Source organism: Schistocerca americana, chromosome X, assembly GCF_021461395.2.
Source record: "Schistocerca americana isolate TAMUIC-IGC-003095 chromosome X, iqSchAmer2.1, whole genome shotgun sequence".
Taxonomy (NCBI): Eukaryota; Metazoa; Arthropoda; class Insecta; order Orthoptera; family Acrididae; genus Schistocerca; species Schistocerca americana.
In genome coordinates this window covers 714,659,197-714,681,823 of record NC_060130.1, presented here as the reverse complement: position 1 = coordinate 714,681,823, position 22,627 = coordinate 714,659,197, and the positions used below count along the sequence as shown (strand labels likewise).

Here is a 22,627-nt window from a genome sequence, read left to right as displayed (position 1 = left end):
TGTTACTACACTGGGGAAACAAAACCACATAACGACAATGATATCGTCTGAGTAATTTGCACAATAAGGAATGTCCACTGTTTGTTATTATTGGCATTGTTAAAATACCACTGGAGCACTGACTTGTTGATTGCCATAACCTCCATAGACTGGTCATTATAACTGTAGCTGAAAATATGTTAATAGCCCATTGTGGTGAGGAAACACATTAGAATGACTTGGTCTTCTTACTGAACAAATTCCTTTTTGAAAATGTCAGACAATTGAAACTCCAGGTAGAAATATCAACAATGTAGGAAAATACAGATTGATACTTACAATAAAGGAGACATGTCAAGTTGCAGACAGGCACAATTAAATGATGTTCATATAAAGCTGGGATGCAACCAGCAATCTGGAGGGGGCCGGAAAGGGAAAGGGATAGTAGATCATGGTTGGGGAGGGAGACAAACAGGTCTGGTGGAGTGTGCAGAGACTAGACTACCAACAGGCACTGCATCAGAAAGTTGTGGGGCAGGAAGTTGGGGGAAAAAAGAATAGGAGCAGGGAAAGATGGGCTGATGCATTGGCGGAGGGCTGCAAATAAACAGGTTGGGAGGATGAGATTTGGGAGTAAATGATAGGACAGAGGGGTGGAAACTGTTGGGTGGAGGGTGTGCAGACAGTATGTTATCGCAGGTTGAGGGTGGGATAATACTAGGAGCAGAGAATGTGTTGCAAGGATAACTCCTGTCTGTGCAGTTCAGAAAAGTTGACGGTGGTGGGAAAGATCCAGATGGCTCGGGTAGAGAAGCAGCCCTTGAAATCATGTGTGTTATGTTCAGCTGCATGTTGCACCACAGGGTTGTCTACTTGGCTCTTGGCCACAGTTTGGTGGTGGGTGTTCATCCTGGTGGACAGCTGGTTGATAGTCATACCAATATAACAAGCTGTACAATGATTGCAGCAGAGCTAGTAAATAACATGGTTGCTTTCACAGGTGACCCTGCCCCTGATGGAGTAGGATAAACATGTGACAGAACTGTAATAGGAACTTCTGGGTAGGTGCATTGGCCAGGTTTGCACTGGGGCCTCCACAGGGATATGATCCTTGTGGCCAGGTGTTGGGATTGGGAGAGGCATAGGGATGGACTAGGATGTTGCGGATGTTGGGTGGGTGACAGAACACTCTTTTAGGAGGAGTGGGTAGCATCTTGGATAGGATGTCCCTCATTTCAGAGCACAATGACAGGTAATCAAAGCCCTGGCAAAGGATGTGGTTCAGTTGTTCAAGTCCAGGGTGGTGGTGGTACTGGGTGATGAAGGGGACACTCCTTTGTGGCTGGTTCTTGGGGATGGTGGGAGGATTGGAAGTGTGAGGGGAAATGGCATGGGAATCCATTTGTGGACTAGTTCTGGGGTAGTTCCTGTCTGTGAAGGCCTTGGTGAGACCTTCAGCATACTGAGCAAGGGAGTTTTTGTCAGTGCAGGTATGCTATCCCCAGGTGGCCAGACTATATGGGAGGGATTTTTTGGTGTGAAAGGGATGACAGTTGTCAAACTGCAGGTACTGTTGGTGGTTGGTGGGTTTAATGTGGACAGAAGTGCAGATGGAGCCATCAGAAAGGAGGTGGTCAACATCTAAGAATGTGGCACGTTGGGTCGAGGAGGACCACATGAAGCGGATGGGAGAGAAGGTGTTGGTTGTGAAGGAATGAAGATAGGGTGTCTTGGCCTTAGGTCCAGATAATGGAAAATATCATCAATGAATCTGAACCAGACTAGTAGTTTGGTATCCTGAAAGGCTAGGAAGGTCTCCTCTAGATAGCTCATAAAAAAGGGGTGGCATGGCTGTTCCGCAGATTTGTTTGTATACCTTCCCTTCAAATAAGTAGTAGTCATAGGTAAGGATAAAGTTAGTTAGGTATATGAGGAATGAAGAAGTGGGTTTGGAGTCTGAAGGACGTTGGGAAAGGCAGTGTTCAGTAGTGGTAAGTCCATGGGTATGAGGGATGTTGGTGTGTAGGGAGGTGGTGTCAGCAGTGATAAGTAGGGATCCAAGTGGTAAAGGGGCAAGAGTGTGTAGAGTGAGTGAAGTAAGTGGTTGGTGTCTTTGACATGGCAAGCTAGATTATGGGCAGTTGGTTGGAGGTGTTAGTCAATGAAAGCCAGAAGTCTTTCAGTGGGAGCACAATAACCAATCGCAATGGGGCATCTTGAGTTTTTGGGTTTTGGGGAGCGTGTAGAAGATGGGTGTGTGGGCTGTCATAGGGGTGATGAATGAAATGGATTCAGGGGAGATGGTATGGGAAGGGCCTAAGGCCTTAAGCAGGGATTGGAGTTTGTGTTAGACTTGAAAATGTTGTGCTTTGTGACAGGGATAGGGCTACTTTACAGAAACAAGGTATGCCTGATTACTTTAAAGAAATGTGGGTAGAAAAATCATGGGGATGTACTAGAGCTGGCTTGAGTAGTTCAGAAAGTTCTGTGCATAGTAAATCAAGGTAGTCAAAAGGTAATTCTGTTGTAATTTTAAGGACTTAGTCTAATATTTGGAAACAACCATATGTCTGAAATGGGTCTAGATGAAAAATATTTTGAAGAGAGTAATAAATAAAACCAGCATAGAAAGCTAGGTAGCACATTACTTGCTTGTTCATGGTATTTTGAACACAAGCACCAAGGAAAAACATTTTTGTTATGGTGACTTATCTCCCCTCCTGTAGTATCGTCAAAGCCTTCTCCTGAGGCAAGCATTACATCTACACCTGAACTGGTTGTGGTGTTTTTGGTAGGTTGGTGGGTTATTAGGTCTGTTAATAATCATTAAATTAGTTTCTTGCATCCATTTCTCTAGTTCCCTAGTATTAACAGTGTTACTAGTCCACAAGATAGAAAGATAAAATTGAATTCATAGTCACAATGCATTTTGTTATGTCTGTCCCTGCTGTTGTCATATGGTCAAGTATTCGCATATGCCTTCCTTATATTGAACATATATTTGTTATTGTCAGATTCAGATCTGTATGCTTATCGATAGCTTCGAAACTAACCATGTGCTCGTAGTAAAATCCCTATATTGAACACACATTTGTTACCGTTAGTGTTGTACATGTGTCAATAGCTTCCAAACCAACCATGTGCTTGTTGTAAACTTGACATAGCTTTAAAGTTGTCAAATTCCAGTTGGACACAAATACAGCTTCTTCATAGTCCTGACCTTCAGTTAACCCATAACAACAGAATTAATTTTTTTAATTATTTTCACATTTATTACTTTTATCTTGTTTGTTACATTGAAAAGGAAGCATTTATAGTGGAAAAAGCAATTTTTACCTTTATAGTTTTAAAATAATACACCATGCATATACCTGTATGTAACACTAAGCACTATTGAGAGCAAAATATACATTTATATGAAAAGGTTATATATTTTTGAACTCAGTGAAGCAAATTAAAAATTACTACAAATTGCAAATCAGAAACAAAAACAACAAATTACTTAGCGTGATAAGCGGCAAAACATTTGACATATAGTTCCACATTACATCTCTTGCACTGGCTTTTCCAAAACATCATCATCTTTTTTGAGCTATTGTGTTTTCACAGTTTGGTGCTTTATTCCATTAAACCAGATCTCATTTGCTACAGTACTGGAGTGCAGGATTGGCTTAGGCCTTTTCAGTGGCATCACATGCCTCCTTAAGTACAGCTGAACAATTTCTACTCGAAAACTTTCATGAGAGATGGTATTTTTGTGATACCCATCCAATATATGGTAGATTTGAGATTTCCCCTTCCTATTGAATAAGCACACTAGAGAAGAGCTAGTCATCCTCACTCTAGTACTGTGTAAAACCATTTCTAGCCTTGATAATGGCCTCTGTTTGTCAAGGAAGAGTGCCCACAAGTTTTTTCAAGTATGCATATCCAGCCATTGATTGATTATTAGATCCCACAGATCTGCCAAATTGTAGGGATGTTGATTACTATGTGTAACCTTCTGTTCCAAACGTTTTCTAAGGAATTAAAATTGAGTAATTTAGTGGGCCAGTTGAGATAAGATAGGGTGCCCTATTGTTGATCAAACCCAGGAATGCAAATGTATAGCGCTGTGAACATAACCTGTCATCATCTTAGAAGATGGGATGTCGATAGAGTACTCATCATAAAAATGTAGAATAAAAATGAACATGGGGTAATTGAGAATTTTGAAATAAACATCCTTGTGCATGTTCAAGGTAATCTGAATCAGTGAGCCCAAGTTACAATACTAAAAACACTTCCAAAGCATTACACAGCTATGTCTGGCCTGATCTACATACTCTGCACACCACAGATTAAATACATTACTGGGCCATCGGTGCACTTGACACCTTGCATCACTTGCAAAGAGACAAAATCGCAACTTGTTGGACCATGCTACATGCCTCCAGCCAGTTACTGTTCAGTTTTTGTGTTGCATGGCCCAATGAAGACATACACCTTTATGTGCCACTGTGAACACTGACCTTTTGCAAGGCACCCAACTCCAGATATCCACTGAGAGCATTACTATTCGCAATCTTTGCTTGTAATCTGGCTGAGATGGATATTCATTCACCAACATCTGCAATTCCTGTTGGTTTGGAACCAGTTGTTATTGGAAACACATGAGACACATCTTTAGTCCCTGTCGGACAGGATCTTTTTATGACTACTGTTCTTACTCTGTGTTACATGACTGCAAGTGGTGCTCCATTCCTTGTGTAAGAGGCAGTCAGATGAAAATGACAGAGGGAAAAAAAGCAAGTAAACTGGTTATTACTTCAGAAGTAATTGCCATATCTGTTAATCCATTTATCCCTCTGTGAGACAAGCAGTCAGTGGCTTCATGGAAAAATGTTTTTAGTTGCCTGTGGAACCACGGTTGCACCCTGGCATGCAACTCTTCGTCCAAATCAAATTGACAGCCACATACGTCTCTCTTCAGGACTCCAAAATTATGGAAATAGTGTGAGAAGAGATTGGACTGTACGGAAGATGTGCACCTATGTTGTCAACATTGTTTAGAATACACTGCAGAAGTTTTGCTGGGAAGGCCTTACACATCCGACACGCTGTCCCAATCTCTCCCTATGTAGTTCCCATATTCTTGGAGTCCTGAAGAAAGTTGTTCATGGTCTCCAGTTTCCTTCATACAAAGAAGAGCATGCCTGGGAACACTTGTGGTTCCATAGAAAACTGCAAACATTTTTCCATGAAGGCGCGGACCAGCTTGTCACACAGTGGGGCAAATTTATTAACAGATATGTCAATTACTTTTGAAATAATAAATAATCTGTCTCATTTTCATTTGACTCCACTTTATAGGTGTGATGGGCAGTCTATGTTCATAAACTGACGAATTGCGCAACTTCGTTCATGGTATGGTCGAGGGCACATCAAATCACAGTAGCTTGTTTCTACCATTCCTTCATGTCTCTGTGTCAGTCCATATGTCTGTGCTGATTCCATACAAATGACTGTCACTTACACACCACTTCAATGCCACCATATAGGTCAGCAGTGGAGGGTCATGTGACTAGTTGTTACCAATTCTTTACTATCTGCAGCACTCCAAAGTGACCAGTGTGCTCCTTTAAGAGCACTAGTAAAATTTTGTCTGGTGATCATCAAATTGGTTCTCTTTTGTCACACTTAGTAGCTGTTTCATAACCATTGCTTTGTGTGTGGTATTTTTAACTATTCTATAACATTTGAATTGGATCAGTGTCCCTTTTACTACAGCAAATGCCTTTTTCCCTTTGGACTTATTTAAGAAATGTCATTTGTTAAATGCCCATGAGCCTGAACAAGATTTCTGTACGTACTATCCAGGTCGTATGTTGAACCTTGCCTTGAATATACCCACATAGAAAGTTTGGACACTTTTTTACATCCTAAGCTATGTTTCTCATGTTTGGCAGAGTTTGGTCTGTGGCCTCTGGTACTAGAAGTGTACTGCCTACCTTGAAGATGACATAATCTCACCACATATCTGTTAGCAATAAGGAGAATGTCCACTTTCTCTATATTTGCTAGTTTCTTCCCAAAATTGATGCAAATAATCTTATTGTAAAATGCTGTTAGTATTTGCTTTACTTCAGTTAGGTTTTAGCTTCAGAAGAATCTAAAGTTCATTAATCACTGTAGGTTGCCCGTTTGGTGGTTTCCTACTTTTACTACACACTAGTTTCGTTTGCAAATGAATGCAGCCTATTTTTCTGTCACTTATGAAATCTTATGATAATAGCACTGATGGTCAAAGCTAGACATCCCATTTTTGACAATTACCAAGTTTTCAGATTCAGTCTTGCCCCAGTAGCATTAGCATCGTGGTGATAATCTCATTTTTCACATCTCTGGCAACTGAAAAGAGAAATGTTACTTCGTATTTTTGTGACATGTTGCTATTTAAAGAACACTGATGCCACATTGAAATGTCTTCAGTAATTTTGCTTTCCTATAAATTTTTGTCTTGATTTCCATGAAATCTATTTTTACTGCAGAACTTGGAAAGACTGCTTTTATAAATAAAGATATAGTAGTACCTACTTACGTCTACATAATTGTTATCCATGCTGCTGCAAGTTAAAAATGTGGGTTCCCATTGCACTTGTAGCATGAGTCTTTGAAAATCTTTGAATACCGGAAATCAGAAAACTTCATAAAAAAAAGTGCGTAGTTTAATTTTAAGATGAAGTTTGTTTATAGCCTGCTCACTGTACCGTACTTACACTTCACAATTTGTTATTTCTTGCAGAATTGAAGAACTGAATAAGAAATTGAACTTGAAAGAATCTGAATGTAGTAGCATACTGAAAGAGCTTGAGAATTGCAAGCAACAGGTGGATGCTGGAAAAGAAAAAATAACAGTTTTGGATTCTGAGTTATCGGAACAGAAACAGAAACTGAAAATGGTAAATCTATCAGTATCCATACAATCTTCACTTTTCCATTGCCCACATTATCTAATTCTGTGTTTTTTACAGCTTCAAGAACAACACGAGGAATTGAAACAATCACTGAAAAATAAAGATCAGTCATTTTCTGAAATAATAGAGCTAAAACAGAAGTCTATTGATGAATCTATTGCACAGCTGAAAAAGATGAAAGAAAAACTTGAGCATAAAGATAAAGAACTTGATGAATTACAAGTCAAACTCAAAAGCAGTGTTGAAGAAGAAAACAAAACTAAAGCAACATTGACCAAGTTAAAACAGAATTATAATTCACTGGAAGCTGAACTGAAATCAAGGTAAGGATGATACATGTAGCAATAATTTGGTAAATATGTAAAATAATTCTAAATTTTATTGTACTGTAAGGGTTATAATACAAGACTTCTACAAAACTTGTAGCAGATGAAAGTTTCAACTAAGTGTAAGCAAGTGCAGCATAATCTAAGTTGAAAAAAATCTCTTATATGTTTTGAATTCAGCACCAATGACAACTTTGGAACAAGGCTGAGATACTTAACTTGGCCTTACAGACTTGTTAAAATGGAATTATTAAGTAAAGATGCTTTGTGCCATTTCAGTGGGGGAAACTTTAAGAAATAATTGTGCTTCATGTGAATGGCTGCTTCTAAATTTTAGGGAACCTATGTTCACAAAGAATTTGAGGAACATTATGTTACAGACACATGTATTAAGTGAGAATTGTGTGATAAAATTTGTCATAGCAAGACATATTTAGAAGCATAAAAGGAAGTTGTATTTCCCCTGTTCAGTGAAAAGCAATCTCATATTGCTTGCAACAGGCCCTGTCTGTAATAGTCGTACTGTATTTTATGAAGAATAAATGTAGATGTAATCATAGCTTATGAACTGCCTACTTAAAGATGCCAAATAGTTTTTCATTACTGCAGTGATTAAAAATAGATCCCTGGGTGCTTTATTTTTGGTTTTGATAGTCTTGCATTCGAGTGAAGTTGCAATTATATCCCTTTGCAGAGACTTCAAAATTGAAGAACTGAGCTCTGCTTTGAAAAAAAGTAAAGAAGTTAGTGCTAAGCAGGAAAGTGAACGTGCGGAATTAGTTGCTAAAATTCAAGCTGGAGAAGGTGCAAAAACAGTAATTCAGCAACTGACTCAGGAGACGGTAAGTTCTTTTACTGTTAAACACAAATTGGAAATGGAACTTAAGCTGTGAGATGTAACTATTACAAATATATTTGTACTGTAGTGTTTTATTTATAAAGCAGTTTCAATATGCCTTCGTTAAAAAATCTTTGGAATCAGTTGTGTTGTTATCACGTTGAATGAGGAGCTGCATTGATTTCAAGCATGTCTTTGTAAGAGACCTAGTGAGTTTTCTGGCAACCATTCTTAAAATATGACTTTCACTTTGCTCTTTAATTGTAGTGTTTCAGTGAATTTCATGAATTTATGAGAAAGATCTCGAAAATCATCCACCCCATCTATCTGTAATAGAAAGCTTTACATTATTTCACCAATGAATTGCTTGTTTGTTCGGTGTTATATCTACTGGGTAAGAACTAGCCTATTGTCATTACAAATTTGGTTTATGAGACTATAAAGTGATACAATGCTTGTGACTGCCTTAATTAACTGGTAAATAATATGTTCTGTTGTAAAAACTTGGGAGGTAGGAAGAGAGCATAATTAATATTTGTTGACTATAAAATTTATGCTTTATAACAGTAAATAAATGTGATTTAGTAATTCCAATTGCATCAGAGAGTAAATTATCTAATAATGTGCACTCTGAACAAATTTGGAATGCTTGCAAATGTATGACGTTTAGTTTGTCATTGAGGGTGATTGCAGGTAAGGTATATAATCCTTTTGGATGAAAGTAGTTGTATTAAAAAGCTACTAGAGGCATTTTAAATGACTGGCTCATGTTCAAGTTTTATCTGAATTCGTCTTGTACTGGAACCCTGTGTTGATTTGCCTGTTCCCACATTCACTATACTTTTGATAATAGTATTCGTTGAACACAAGGAAAAAAATCCCTATTTTGTGATTTCAGATTAATAACAGCAGTTGTCAATTCATAGAAGAGCAATGCATTATTATTTTTCCTTTAAGAGCTACACTGTGTGTTGTCAAAATTGGGGCAGCTCCCTAAAACTCATGAAATGCAAATATGTACATTGTGCTGTCAGTCTGAAAAAATTAAACCATGTCTTATTTAGCCAGGACACTCGCATAAGAAAGTAAATGTTTTGTGTGTGTGTGTGTGTGTGTGTGTGTGTGTGTGTGTGTGTGTGAAAGCAATAGGGTACATATGTAAAATCTATGATTAAGTTGAGCAGACTAAATTGAACAGGTTTTAGATGTTCCCTAACCAAAAAGCTTTGTTGAAGATATATTATCTTAAAAAATTGGGTTTTTGGCTTCAGCATGTTTTCTGCAGCTCACATCTTTTGTCAGACAACTGGAACCAGGGGTTTTTAGGCATCTATAGCTTAACTTATAATGAGTGTCAAGTGCAGTGCTAAAAAGGTGTGGACATATTTATGCCTAGTAAGTGCAGCAGGAAACAGATTTCGGGTAACCCGAGCAGTCAGCATCAAACTTTCATCTTTATGAACGCAACTGTGGAGTACAAATGCACAAAATTCAAGACAACTTTGTAACAAGCAAAGTCATAAGGGATGGGAAAGACCTGCCATGTCTCAACAGCTCATTAGAAAGATTATCCGGAAGTACAGAGTGCTTCACCACAGAGTTAAACGTAGCAGAAACCTTGCAGAAAAACAAAATCTGAAGTAAGCCAAAATGAGTGAAAGGATAGCTACGTGTGGAATGTTCAACATTGTAAAAATCTACCATCTGATAGAAAATAATAAGAAATTCTGGTTTTTCATTAACTCGGTAACTGTATCAAAGCCATTTGTCCAGTCTCTCAGTGTCCATGTTGGCACAGGAGGATGAAAGAGATAAGGCCAAAAATACTAAATTCTGTTTTCAGCTATGGTCCAACGAGGAGGGTGGTAGTGTGATTCAAACAGTCGTCATTGTACAAACACCAAAATCCAAATAAGCGGCCATAGGATATAAAGTCCTACTAAAATCACTTAACAGAGGAAAGGCAACTGAACCTGATGGCGTAGTTATGCAATAATACATAGAGTATGTGAAGGAAGTTGCACCTCTTCTAGCAGCAGTCTGTCATAAGTCAGTGGAGGAGCACAGGTGGTTGGAAAAATACGAAGGTCATTTTTTGATTTCAAGAAGGGTCTTCAGACAGATGCACACACCTATAAACCTATGAGGTGTGATCAACAACTGATGGGAATTTTTGTTTCTCTTTGAGAACCTTTATTTATTCGACATCAACTTTCTCCCCTTTAGAGTAATTCCCCTCAGATATAACACACTTGTCCCAGTGCTTTTCTAATCTTGGAAGCACTTCTGAAACTCACTTAAGGTTGTGGTGTTCAGTTCCTTCAGCGATTCTGTTTTTGTCTCATCAGTGGAGGCAAAACAACATTCTTTCATGTTTCTCTTCAGCCTCAGGAATAGAAAGAAGTCACAGGGAGACATGTCCATGGCTGAGACAACATAACAGTTTTGTTTTTTGCCAAAAAATCACAAACAAGCATTGAGGTGTGAGCGGGAGCATTACCGTGGTGCAATTTCAATGGTTGGTTTTGCCACAATTCTGATGATGATTTTCTTTGGATTGCTTTACACAAACAACCCAAAACTTCCAGGTCATACTCCTTATTGACCATACGATCATACGGCAAGAACATTTGATGCACTATCCCATTGTAATAAAAGAAAAGAGTGAGTAAAACCTTCACATGTGATCAAACTTGTCAGACCCCCCGCCCCCACCACTGTCCCCCAGTCTTGGCTCTTCAAGCAGTTTCCATTGGGGATGATTGGGCTTTGGTTTCGACTTCGTATCCATATGCCCATGTTTCATCATCTGTTATAACCTTCTTTAGAAGTTCTGGATAATTGTTGACTTCATTCAACAATTTCTGAGTGATTCCTACTCAACATCATTTTTTGTTGAAAGTCAACAGTTTTGGAACAGACTTTACTGTTCCTTGTTTCATGCCCAAAATATCTGAAAAAATTGCTTGGCATGAGCCAGAGGATATGCCGACATCATCAGCAACCTCTCTGATGGTGATTTGGTGATTTTTCCAGGACCCTTTTCCTTACTTCTTCCACATTGTCATCGGTAATTGGTGTGGTTGGGTGTCCAGGGATGTCATCGTCTTCAATATCTTCTCAACCCCCTTTGATGTTTGTACCTCTCGTAAACTCTTGCCTTACTCATTGTAGATTCATCAAAAACCACAGTCAACATTCTGAATGTGGTGGTGCACTTTATGCCATTTTCAAGCAAAATTTAATGAAAATTCTTTGTTCCATCTTTTTTCGAAAGTAAAAATTTGCCAAGCACTCGAACTGTCACCTGTAAACTAAATATTCAAAACAGCTGAAAATGCAAACATCCATCAGGAACATGTGTACTGATGAGATAAATAAAAATTGGTTGTATGAAGCCCACAAAATTAAAAAATTCCCGTTACTTTTTGATCACACCTCATATATGACTGGCATAAGTCTGCTGTAGAATTTTGAAACACACTTGATGCTTGTTTATGATGTCCTTTCTGCAAACCAAAAGTATCTGTAGAAGTCAACATAGATCCCGAAAACAATAACCAAGTGAAACCCAGCTCACTCTTTTCATCCACAAAACCCAGAAGGCAGTACGTGTTGGTCGTCAGGTTGGTGCTGCTTTCTTTGACTTCCAAAAGACATTCAATGCAGTTCCCCAGTGCTGCCTAAGAACAAAAAGCAAGGATACCTTTGTGATTGGATTCACGAATTCCTTGCAAATAGAATACAAAAATTATTCTGAATAAAGAGAAAAGTAGCTTGAGAAATGTCCTAAGGGAGTGTTATAGAACCTTTGTAATACATATAAATTGCTCGGATAAGCTCCTTGATGCTATTGTCTTCCTAGAAAATCCTTAGTACAAGGATTGGCAGTTCACTCTCAATGAAAACAAATGTCACACATTGCACATAAATAACAGGAAAAACCTGTTATTGTTTGATTGCTGAACAATCTGTGGAAAGAGTTACATTCATTTAATATCTGGGACTGTGTCCATAGATCAGATTAAAGTGGTGCAACTGCATATAACTAATTACAGGGAAGGCAGGTGCCAGATGAGAGTAATTGAAAGAATACTCACAAAGTGTAATCCAACCAATTTTAATTGGTAGAGTTGATGGTCATCACAGAGCTTCCCCTTGATGGCCACATGTTTGCTTCACAGTGCAACCTCCCACATCTGGTACTGAACCATGCTAACTGACATGGGAAACACAATAGTATGTTTAAACTACACCATGATTCAAAGAAGGGATTTTGTCGTCATGTGTTTGCAAGTTCATTATTCTGAACTGATATTGTTTCCTTCCTCCAACACTGTCAAAATCCCTTCCTCTACAGGAAGAATGAAGAAGTCTTGAACAGCCTGCTGATGATGAGATATGGCTCATGAACAGAATGGCTGGACTCAGAGGAAGGTGATTCAGGTATCTGATCTTGAATTGTGTAATGTGTTTGGCAGTTATAGAACAGATGGTGTGTTGACAAACTTAACTCACCATGTTAAGACTGTCAGTCAACACGGGAGAATGCTGCAACAATATGTGGGAATAATAACTAATATGGTAAATGATGACATTCCCATCCTGAAACTAAGTTAAACAGTTTTGTCTTTCTAAATGTGTCCATGCACAGTTTAGGTCATAAGGCCTTAGTTTTCAGAAAGATCAAGGTCAACAGTCATCACATTTGAGAGCTTTAATACTCATCCTTTTTTCAGTTTTACCTTATTTAATAAGACTAGAGATAATCTTTACTTCATACAAAAATTACAGACTAACATTATAATACAGGTAAGAATAACACACTATGTAGTTATAATCAGAATCCAACTCTTATCATTAACTAATTGTGCACAGATGTGTTTTCTTGCATAGAATAAAAGTTTCTTTTCTGGCAACTGTTAGGCAAAAGAAATGTGCATACATCAAAGTGTCTTTTATTCAGTTCGCACAGTGCAAAAGATTTGTTCATTTTGAATGGCTTTATGACATTTGTCAATTGATACACAGTCAAGACGAAGTTCAGGAAGAGACTGCCTGTATGATAATATGAAATTATATGCAATAAGATTATCCAACCACAGTGGCTATGTGCCTGTGGTAGTTTAGGAATGGACATGTTGCTGTGGATTTGGATTGCTTCTCATGGTAGATAACCTAATTGATGCTACCCAATATAGTCATATTATGGGTGGTTTTATGATACAATCAGTGTGAAAATTATGTCCTGAAGGATTAATTTGTTTCCAGCAGGATCAGGCCTCAGTACACATGTCAACTATGGTGCAACAATGGTTTGCAGAACAGAATGAGATTTCTTTTTTTGAAAGGCCTCTTCCTGCACCAGATCTCAGTCCCATTAAAAATCTATGGCTAGAGAAAAAACAGACCATATGAGAAACCAGACCCGACTCTGCATATTGGAACATCGCCTTAGCTGGCTAGGAGGAGATGGCAGAAATTGAGATATTTATTACTCACCTTGTACTCATTTCCTCACAGTACACAGATGGCCACTGAAGCGGAAGACCTTTGGTCAGGATTTTATGTGGTAGAAAAACCACAAGCTGTGCACCTTTGATGACCAAAAAAATTGTATTAAGAACTGTGAACTGTTACTCTGTTATTTTGGTACTCTTAATAGAGTAAAAAAAATTTGCTCAATAAAACAAAAAGGGGAAAAAAAAACAATTGCCAAATGTGATGTTTGATTCAAATCCTGCCATTGCGCCTCAACTTATTTGCCTGTCAACTATACCATCAAACTATGACATCAATAATATTGTGTGCTCCAGTATTCAGGCATATTTTACTGTTGTTATGCGATTGACTACACCTCATGACTTGAATTTCTTTTTTCATGTATGAAATCCTAGGGATTACACACAGCAGTTTTTATTGTGTATTTTTAAAGGATACATATTTCATGCTAGGTGTAAATAAAGTATAACTTCCTCAATTACACTCTTGCAAATATAGGTGCCCTGTACTTTTATGGGCAGTACTGTACACTTTATAATATGGTTGGTTCTTGAATAATGTGGCAAGCAGCTCAAATTTCATTTATGTGCTATTAAATTCCCATGTTGCATATAGTGTCCTTGGCCCAGAATGGTACTGTAAATACAAAATTGTGGAATCCTCGCGGAAACAATTTTAACTAGAAAAACAGTTTCCCACAAGGAAGTATATTAAGCTTCACAGAGTTTGCTATCATCCTCCGTAGCTTAAGATAAGTGAGCCAACACGGCGGCCTGAATTCAATCACTTTTTTGCTTGATTTTGCTCCTTCACCAACCGTGTAACAGCATCATGTCTGTTGAAACTGATGTTAAATATCTGAGAGTTTTAGGCAGCAACAACAATGTGGGTGTGCTTCCACGATTCACAATACACATTTAGTCCACCTACATTGATAGTGATGGGCACTATTCTAGGTGTGAAAAAGTCTGTGAGGTTTCTGGAGCTTTCATTTAATTACTAACTTATATGGATACCACACCTAAAGGACTTAAAAACAAGCTCTGTTAATGAACTAAACATGTTGAAGCACAGGGCTTGCAAAGCAGCCGTTATTTCTTCTGTGGGTTTACAATGCTTTAGTGTGGTCCTGATAAGATTGTTGATGCTGGCTTTATGTATAAATGAGGACTATGTTTCTGAATATCATAATTGCCAGTCCCAGCCTCTATGTCAATAATAAGGAGTACTCATTAATCATCTGATGGCATGTTCTCATGTTACGTCAGGCTCTAAGGATGTTGTTTAATTGGCAGTCTCTTTCACCTGTTTGAGTAACTGCCTGTGTAAATAGCATTCTTAAATTGTGTACAATTAACTGTAAGTTGGGATCCTTGCAGAAGTAAACATAGTGACATTTGGTGAGGACAAAGGAAACTGGGCCAAGGTTGCATTGGACATTGACACTGGTTGATAACAAGGTGCAGAATTATTTTGAACTTAGAAATGAGTACAAGAGTGATAACACTACAGACTATATATTTAAGAAATTATTTTACATTTTAAATCAGCACCACAGCTCTATGCCAATCTACAGAAATGGGTCTAAGCACAGAGGCAACTTTGGCTGCTCTTCGGTTCACCCCACAAATCACTGTCTACAACTCAGAATATGCAATAGTAAGGGCACTAAGGCAGCTAAGATGTGTTCGAGCTACACAAATTCCTCATGTGTTTTCTCTGAGTGAATTGCATCCAGACCAGTAGGTGATATTTTGCCAGCTACTAGGACATGTGGGGCATTTGACACAATGGATGGCCTATGCAGCAACGAAGGTGGTCTGCACAATACATTTAGTGTCGAGGTGTAAGACCCTTTTCTAATGCCCAAGCTTTTGAGTCACAGGGCACGTGTTGACTGGAAGAAAAGTGTCAGGAAAGTGAGGGTCAAATAACTGTGGCAAGTAAAAGTGATTATCCAACAGTGACCAAGGAAGTGTGATGAAGTGCTTCTTACTTGCCCCATGATATGCACAATCCTGTGGTGGAATAACTTTATGGGTACACTATGTATTAGATCATTATGTTTTATATGCTTACAAGAGGGTATCCCTGCAATTAGCTATGAACTTGGCCTCGATTTTAGCAGAGATTGGAGAAGTGTATAAAGATTTTAAAAAATTTGAGGGGCTCTGGAAAGCCCTATCTTTCCATTGTTAAAATAGCACTTGTAAATTACATGTTTTCTCAGAAAGTACTTGAGCTTCAGTTGTTGAGGATGGATTATCTTCATCTCCTGCAAACTCCTCCTCCAGCTTCCCCTTTGTCCTCCTCTTGTTTACACTATCTAGTATTTCTAGGCTATTTACAGCCCTGTCAGCAGCCAAAAGACATTCCTTGGTCTAAAGCAAGCATCGTTCATACCATTTTGAAACCTATCTCCATGCCCATATTTTGAAATACTTTGCACCTTACAACATTGCCATCATTGAAAGTAGCAACGGTATCATACACATCAAAGTGAAGTGTTTCTATTCCAACAAACACAGTCTTGGGGATTGTTGACCATATAACACTATTCACTCTTTCATTGGGGTTTTGCGTTTTTCCATGAACACACTTTTTCAACAGTTCATGTGCTACTAAGTCTCTGAAAATAGGTTTTATCACCTTCATTACCGCTTCTGGCAGACTGCTTATGAGTGTACACTTCAGCAGTTAGCTATCTCTTGTTGTACTTACACCAACTGTTTTCTCCTGTGGGATGCAAGGAATGATGAGGACTTTCACCAGTTGAAAAAGTATGGAGGGGGGGGAAAAAAAGAAAAGATCCCAACAGCCTTCTCCATTTCGTCGATACTGTGTGTCTTACCTAATAGCCACATCATAATAGTTTTGTATTTTGTCATTTATACTGTCAGTTAACCTTTCCTTCCCATTCAACCCGTTACCATCACTGAGCTTTTGTTTTTTGTACGAAACTTTCAGTTGCCAAAGTCTAGATCCCATTCATTTCTGTACATGTCCAGGACACTCAAATTTCCGCACTACGTCATTATCACCATAGGAATTCAGTTCTTGAGTATGTTTGAAACTTATAGAATCACAGTGTACATTCTGGTGGCAGATGATACACCATGAAGAGATGTGTCCCCGTTTATACCAAGTACTATTGAATCCTGCAGTCAAGTCTCTGTTACATCACTGCTTTCTATTACTGACTCTTCCACAGCTTTCTTCATAGATTCTATACTGATATCTTCTACTTTAGACTCTATAAATCTGTTATAGTTCATAAACTTGGTTGGGGGATTTGGAAGATTCATCATGCCACAGAAAACTGCACCTGCAGTAGCACCCTTACCAATTGTACACAGGGCAACAAACAGATCTAATGTTGTGTTCATGGATTTTGCTACCATTTTCTTCATTTGGAGTCACTGCGACATTGTTCCACAAGATGGTCATGTATGAACACTTACCACAAAGATCCATTTCACTGGCAAGTTCTACGTGATTTTTTATAGCTTGTTCCAGACCGACTTCACTACACTGAATACATCTTACACAATTTGAAAAAATTCCGCTGGGAACTGACATATCAAATATTTCATTCACATCCGATTCACCCATAAAACAATCATACTTTTCATTAGCTAAACCAAGCTTCCTCTGCTACGTACTTTCTTTCTCACTTTCATTGCAGTAGGCCGGTGTACCAGCAAGAGTAGGTTCACACACTTGGTTATTGTATTTATTGTTTACTGTAATAACACCTACCTTTGGCTTTCCAATATTTCTCCATTTCGTGAAAGCCTACAGAGGATTTCTAGGCACTTTATGTTTACCCATGATTATCCTTCAATAAAACAAAAACTTCAATGAACAGAATTCACTAAGAATAATGTCAGGATTCCAAAAGAGTAAATAAACATGAAACACACAACAATTGAGTAAGAGATATGTATCGAATTATCACAGGTTAGCCCCAACATTTATTTTCTCTCACATCAATAAAATGTACATGTGAGCTTGTAGCTTCATGAGTACAACATTTGACAGCAACAGTGGCACAGTGGATCATGCCCATGCAGAATTATTTCAAAAATATTTTTAAAATAGTTGTAGTCTTCTGACCTGAATAAATTATATGTCAATTGAAAGGGGAAAGTCTGTAGATTTTTAAAACACAAAAAAGTAAAAATTACACATTTCATGATTTTGAACCTTTCCAAAGCCCCATAATAGAGCACACATTTTAACTTATTGCATATTGGCAGACACTTTCACTTTTTCAGTATCAGTGGTCAGGTTGCCACTTATATGAGGGAGAAAAAGTTGCTAACACCCTCTATACTTCTTCGGTGTTCATTTTTAACTAAAAATCATTTTGTTTGAGCATTAACGTTTCATGAAATTATGGTGGTGTGTGCAGGAGTGAGAGTATGTGCACTTGTTCATGCACTTGAGCCTGTGCAGAGTGCCATCCAACGATTTTGACATATTTCAGAATGGCAGGCTCTTACCCATTGTTTGTACCAATGGTTAGCCAGTCACATTAACTTGATATGGATTTTTTATTTGGAAGTTCTTTATTTACTTGTTTATGTTAAGCTTTAAAAGGTCTAACTTCACTTGTTCATTGAGTGCACTAGATCCAAACCAACTCTAATTTACAGTGAAGATATTAAGTAAATCATTGCCTGTCTAAGGAGTACATGGAATAATCTAATTACTCCTATATTTCATGTTATATGATAAGAAATAAATCATCTCATATAAAGTAATAGGTTGATGATGTGACTTACCAAATGAAAGTGCTGGCAGGTCGACACACACACAAACAAACACAAACATACATACAAAATTCTAGCTTTCGCAACCAACGGTTGCTTCGTCAGGAAAGAGGGAAGGAGAGGGAAAGATGAAAGGATATGGGTTTTAAGGGAGAGGGTAAGGAGTCATTCCAATCCCGGGAGCGGAAAGCCTTACATTGGGGGAAAAAAGGCCTTTTTTCCCCCAAGGTAAGTCTTTCCGCTCCCGGGATTGGAATGACTCCTTACCCTCTCCCTTAAAACCCATATCCTTTCATCTTTCCCTCTCCTTCCCTCTTTCCTGACGAAGCAACTGTTGGTTGCGAAAGCTAGAATTTTGTGTGTATGTTTGTGTTTGTTTGTGTGTGTGTCGACCTGCCAGCACTTTCATTTGGTAAGTCACATCATCTTTGTTTTTAGATATATTTTTCCTACGTGGAATGTTTCCCTCTATTATAAAAGTAATATGTTGACCACACATATTGTTGACAAACTATTCCTCATATGGATGATATCTAAAAAAAACTTTGTTTTGCAAAAACTGTTGCACAACACTTCTGACAAAGGCGGCCTGAGCGCTGTAAATTTGTAATGTTTCAAAAAAGAAGGCTTTATTTTTTAAAGAAAAGTTAGGTTGTACTGTGACTTGCAATTGATGTAACAAAGATTCAGCACAGGCTATCCTGCAAGTAATGAATGACACTGCTTTGTAAGAACTCAAAGAAAGGACTGACACTCGGAAACTATATACTACAAGTAACTGATGTCAACTGAAATGCATGTGTAGGCTTCTTTAAAATGATTACATTGAAAATCATTAATCCTTATTTTAGGAAGAGAACCTTGGTTTTCACATTCCTATAAAACAGTGAACAACACAGTGTTTCAACATAAGCTGGTGATTATAAAACAAGGGTGTCCAACCTTTTAGCTTACCTGGAGAGAACACAAGTGTTTTTAGGCCACACATAATATACTTAGCACTAACAAAAACCACTGGGGGGGAAAGGGTAATAGTGATGGTCAGAGGTATATAATTAACACATTTAAGTAATTTAGAATTTATTAATTTATGATTTTTTATTTTTTTATTTTAAAGAAGCAAGATCAAATTATTTGACATTTCATGTATGATATTTCATTATTATGCTCATTTCTTGAGCTTCATGTGGACCATGGGTTGATCAGCCCTGTTATAGGCGTGTATTTCAGATGCCCGGAATTCAGTTTTACTAATTACATGTGATGGATAAACATAAATATCCTGGCACCCTGACTTTTGATGTTTTAGACAGCAAAGTACAAATAAGCATGCTGTAATTCCATTATTTGCAACTGACTAACATCAGAGTGATTCCTGCAATCTGCAGCGGCGTGTATACTGCTTGGAAACTTCCTGGCAGTGAATCCCTTTCTGGCATAACTTCCAAGAAACTGCAATTTAGAAAAAATAACATAACAGCATTATAAAATTGAAGTGTGATTTCACAGTTAAGAGTATTTCACTTATAACTATGATTGTGAACTAAGTTTGCACGACACTGTGTGTGCATGTGTGTAAATGAAAGGAATGCTGTTTCTTTCAGTCATTTTCAACTACATTTAGGAAATCAGTCTCTCTGCCTAGGCTCCACAATGTTTCTGTGTGAACTTGGCCCTAGGTAGCCACAATGATATCTCTCAGCGGCAGCCATTATCTTTCCGAATGAACCACAGATAAGTATAAAAGTGTTCAATCTTGTAAATCTACTACCTGCTGAACATTTCTTTGGACATCCAGCTTTTTTTTTTAAAAAAAAAGATTCATCCAGGGGTGACAGCATTTCTATGATAATGTAGTGTTTCAGTGTCCAACTGGAAAAGAAATTTGTATCTCTATTATGCTGGTGAACATCCAACTGTGCTTTGTGCAGTGTAAAGAAAACTATCCTGTGCTATGGTACTTCAAAAAAGAATTGCCCTGGCAGATGCACCATACCATATGACCCTGTTAGCCCATAAAGATAATTGCTTGCTCCACCAAAAACTGGCAAAATGATTAACAGATCTTGGGCATTTCCAACAATGTCTATATCACACATCATCTTTGTTATCTGTAATTAAGATCCTACATGTTCTAACAGTATAAACAGTATTGAGAAAAATACTTAGGTTTAGAACTTAAAAATTTGATATTTAGCTGTATGTACACAGTAATTAATTTCTAAATGTTCCAGACATCATTACAAGAGAAAATGAAATCATTAGAAAAGAAGGAGGATGAGAAAAATAAATATGTCCAGGAGTTAAAAATGCAGATTCAGAATGTTACAACTAAGTACCAAGAATGTATGAAGGAACTGGAAACAAAAGAAGCAGAATTAAAATCAATGGAAGGCTCCTTGGGGACAATGAGCAATAATGCATCTGAGTTGCAGAGATCTTTGGAAGAAAAGGTACATAAAATTTTGCATTCTTGTGAAGAATCCATTTAAAATGTTGAAAATAGCAATTTTACACAATGTATTGTTAATATATTTCTAAATGGTTCTCTCTAATGCAATCAGTGTATTACTGTTGAATACACTTCATGATTTATTGTTGAAGTGAAGTGAAATAGGAGCCTGATGTGTGAACATGGTATCGCTTTTCCTGGCGGTAAAGTGTGAATTTAATTTTATTTTATTCTGCTCGTATATAAAAGGTAATTATTTGGAAATTTGTGGTAAGTTCTATGGGGCCAAACTGCTGAGGTCATTGGTCCCTAGGCTATTTATTTTACCATGATGTCCTTAAAAAAGAAGCAATTCTCCTTTCTTACGTCCTTCCTTCCGTATGCCCAGTTATAGAGGGTGTTTGAACTTGTTAGCTACGTCTAACAGCGTCCTTTTCTTCTTTGCCAAAATCTCTCTGCGAATTTGCTATGTTGTTTCTTGTGTTCCTGTGTCCATTATTTTCCAGTGGTCATTTTAGCTTTCTCCATGAATGTGTGATTTGCAGCAAGGAATTCAAAGGCTTTGCTTTCTCCAATGGTATCATCTGTGGTGATCATTTCTCATAAGCCCCCTTAATTTTCTTCTAAAGAAGTGATTTTTACCTTATTTAAATTTATTGTATTAAGAATTTTTTTAGTAAATCTAGTACTGTCCATTCTGCACGTGTGACCATAGAATTTCAAAGTGTCTTCTATGCATTGCATCAGTGAACCTATCAGTTGCTGTGTATATGTCTGCAGTTTTTTTCCTTTAATCAATATACCGTTTGTATTAATGTGACTATAAATTTCTCTGAGAATCTTTTGCTGTTCCTCTCCACTTTAATCAGCTTTTTAGTGGCTACTGTGAAATATAGTTTTTGTGGCATATAATGCTTCAGGCAAAACAGCTGTCTTGTAATGTTGAAGTTTCACATTAAAAGATATCACTCATTTATTGTAGCACGTTCATGTTATTCTGTATGTTTTCTTGAGTTTGATGACTCTTCCTAAATTGGCCAGTCCAGATAGTACTATGATTTCTGTGAGATATTTAAAAGAAGACACATATGAAGTTGTCACATATTTCATTTGTGTTGGGCCTCTTCTGATATTTTTATGTAAATTTTTCCATCAAATGATTCTTCTTATATGATATTTGGAGGCCTGTCTCTGATGCTATCTTGCTTAACTTTGTAATGGCATACTTGTCTTACTGAAGATAGATAGATCATCAGCAGAAGCTTCACTTTGGTTCTCGTATTTTACACTATCTTAAACAGAAATGGGGAGAGACCATCTCCTTATCAAACTCCTCTAAATGCTTCAAAATGCTCAGTTATTTCAGTAAGAAACTTCACTTGAGGTTCTGTGTCTGTGAGAGTCTGTCAGGTTAGTTCACTAATCATCCTTCCTACTCTGAACTCTTCTAAAGTGTCCTAAATGGTTTGCCTGCCAGCAGGCACTTTCTTTTGAGCCACAAAGTTGACGAATGTGTTGGGACTTTGATGTATTCTTAAAAATTATTACCTTCAGCACCAAATTTGCTTGTCACACGATCTACCTTTCCTGAAGCCTGCTTAATACTCAAAAATCAAATGTTCTGTTTACTCTTGAACCCTGTTTAAGAGAGTTTTGGATAAAATCTTTTATATAACTGGAAAAAGAGATTGTCCTCTGTGGTTGTTGACGTCTTTCCTATCACCTGTTTTATGCAATGTATGTGTAACAACTTTTTTCCAGTGCTTTGGAATTGTTCCAGTTTTCCATTTTTTGTTAAG

At 37.6% G+C, this 22,627-nt stretch overlaps 1 protein-coding gene across 1 annotated transcript in view; it reads left to right on the top strand.

The window, feature by feature from the left end:
- LOC124555732 (early endosome antigen 1-like) overlaps positions 1-22,627 on the top strand; it is a 207,129-nt gene that overhangs the window by 147,263 nt on the left and 37,239 nt on the right. The window contains exons 7-10 of the mRNA XM_047129754.1: positions 6,764-6,920; positions 6,993-7,258; positions 7,956-8,103; positions 20,611-20,829. Of these exons, the coding sequence (XP_046985710.1) occupies positions 6,764-6,920; positions 6,993-7,258; positions 7,956-8,103; positions 20,611-20,829 (790 nt within the window). The remainder of the gene's footprint in view (positions 1-6,763; positions 6,921-6,992; positions 7,259-7,955; positions 8,104-20,610; positions 20,830-22,627) is intronic.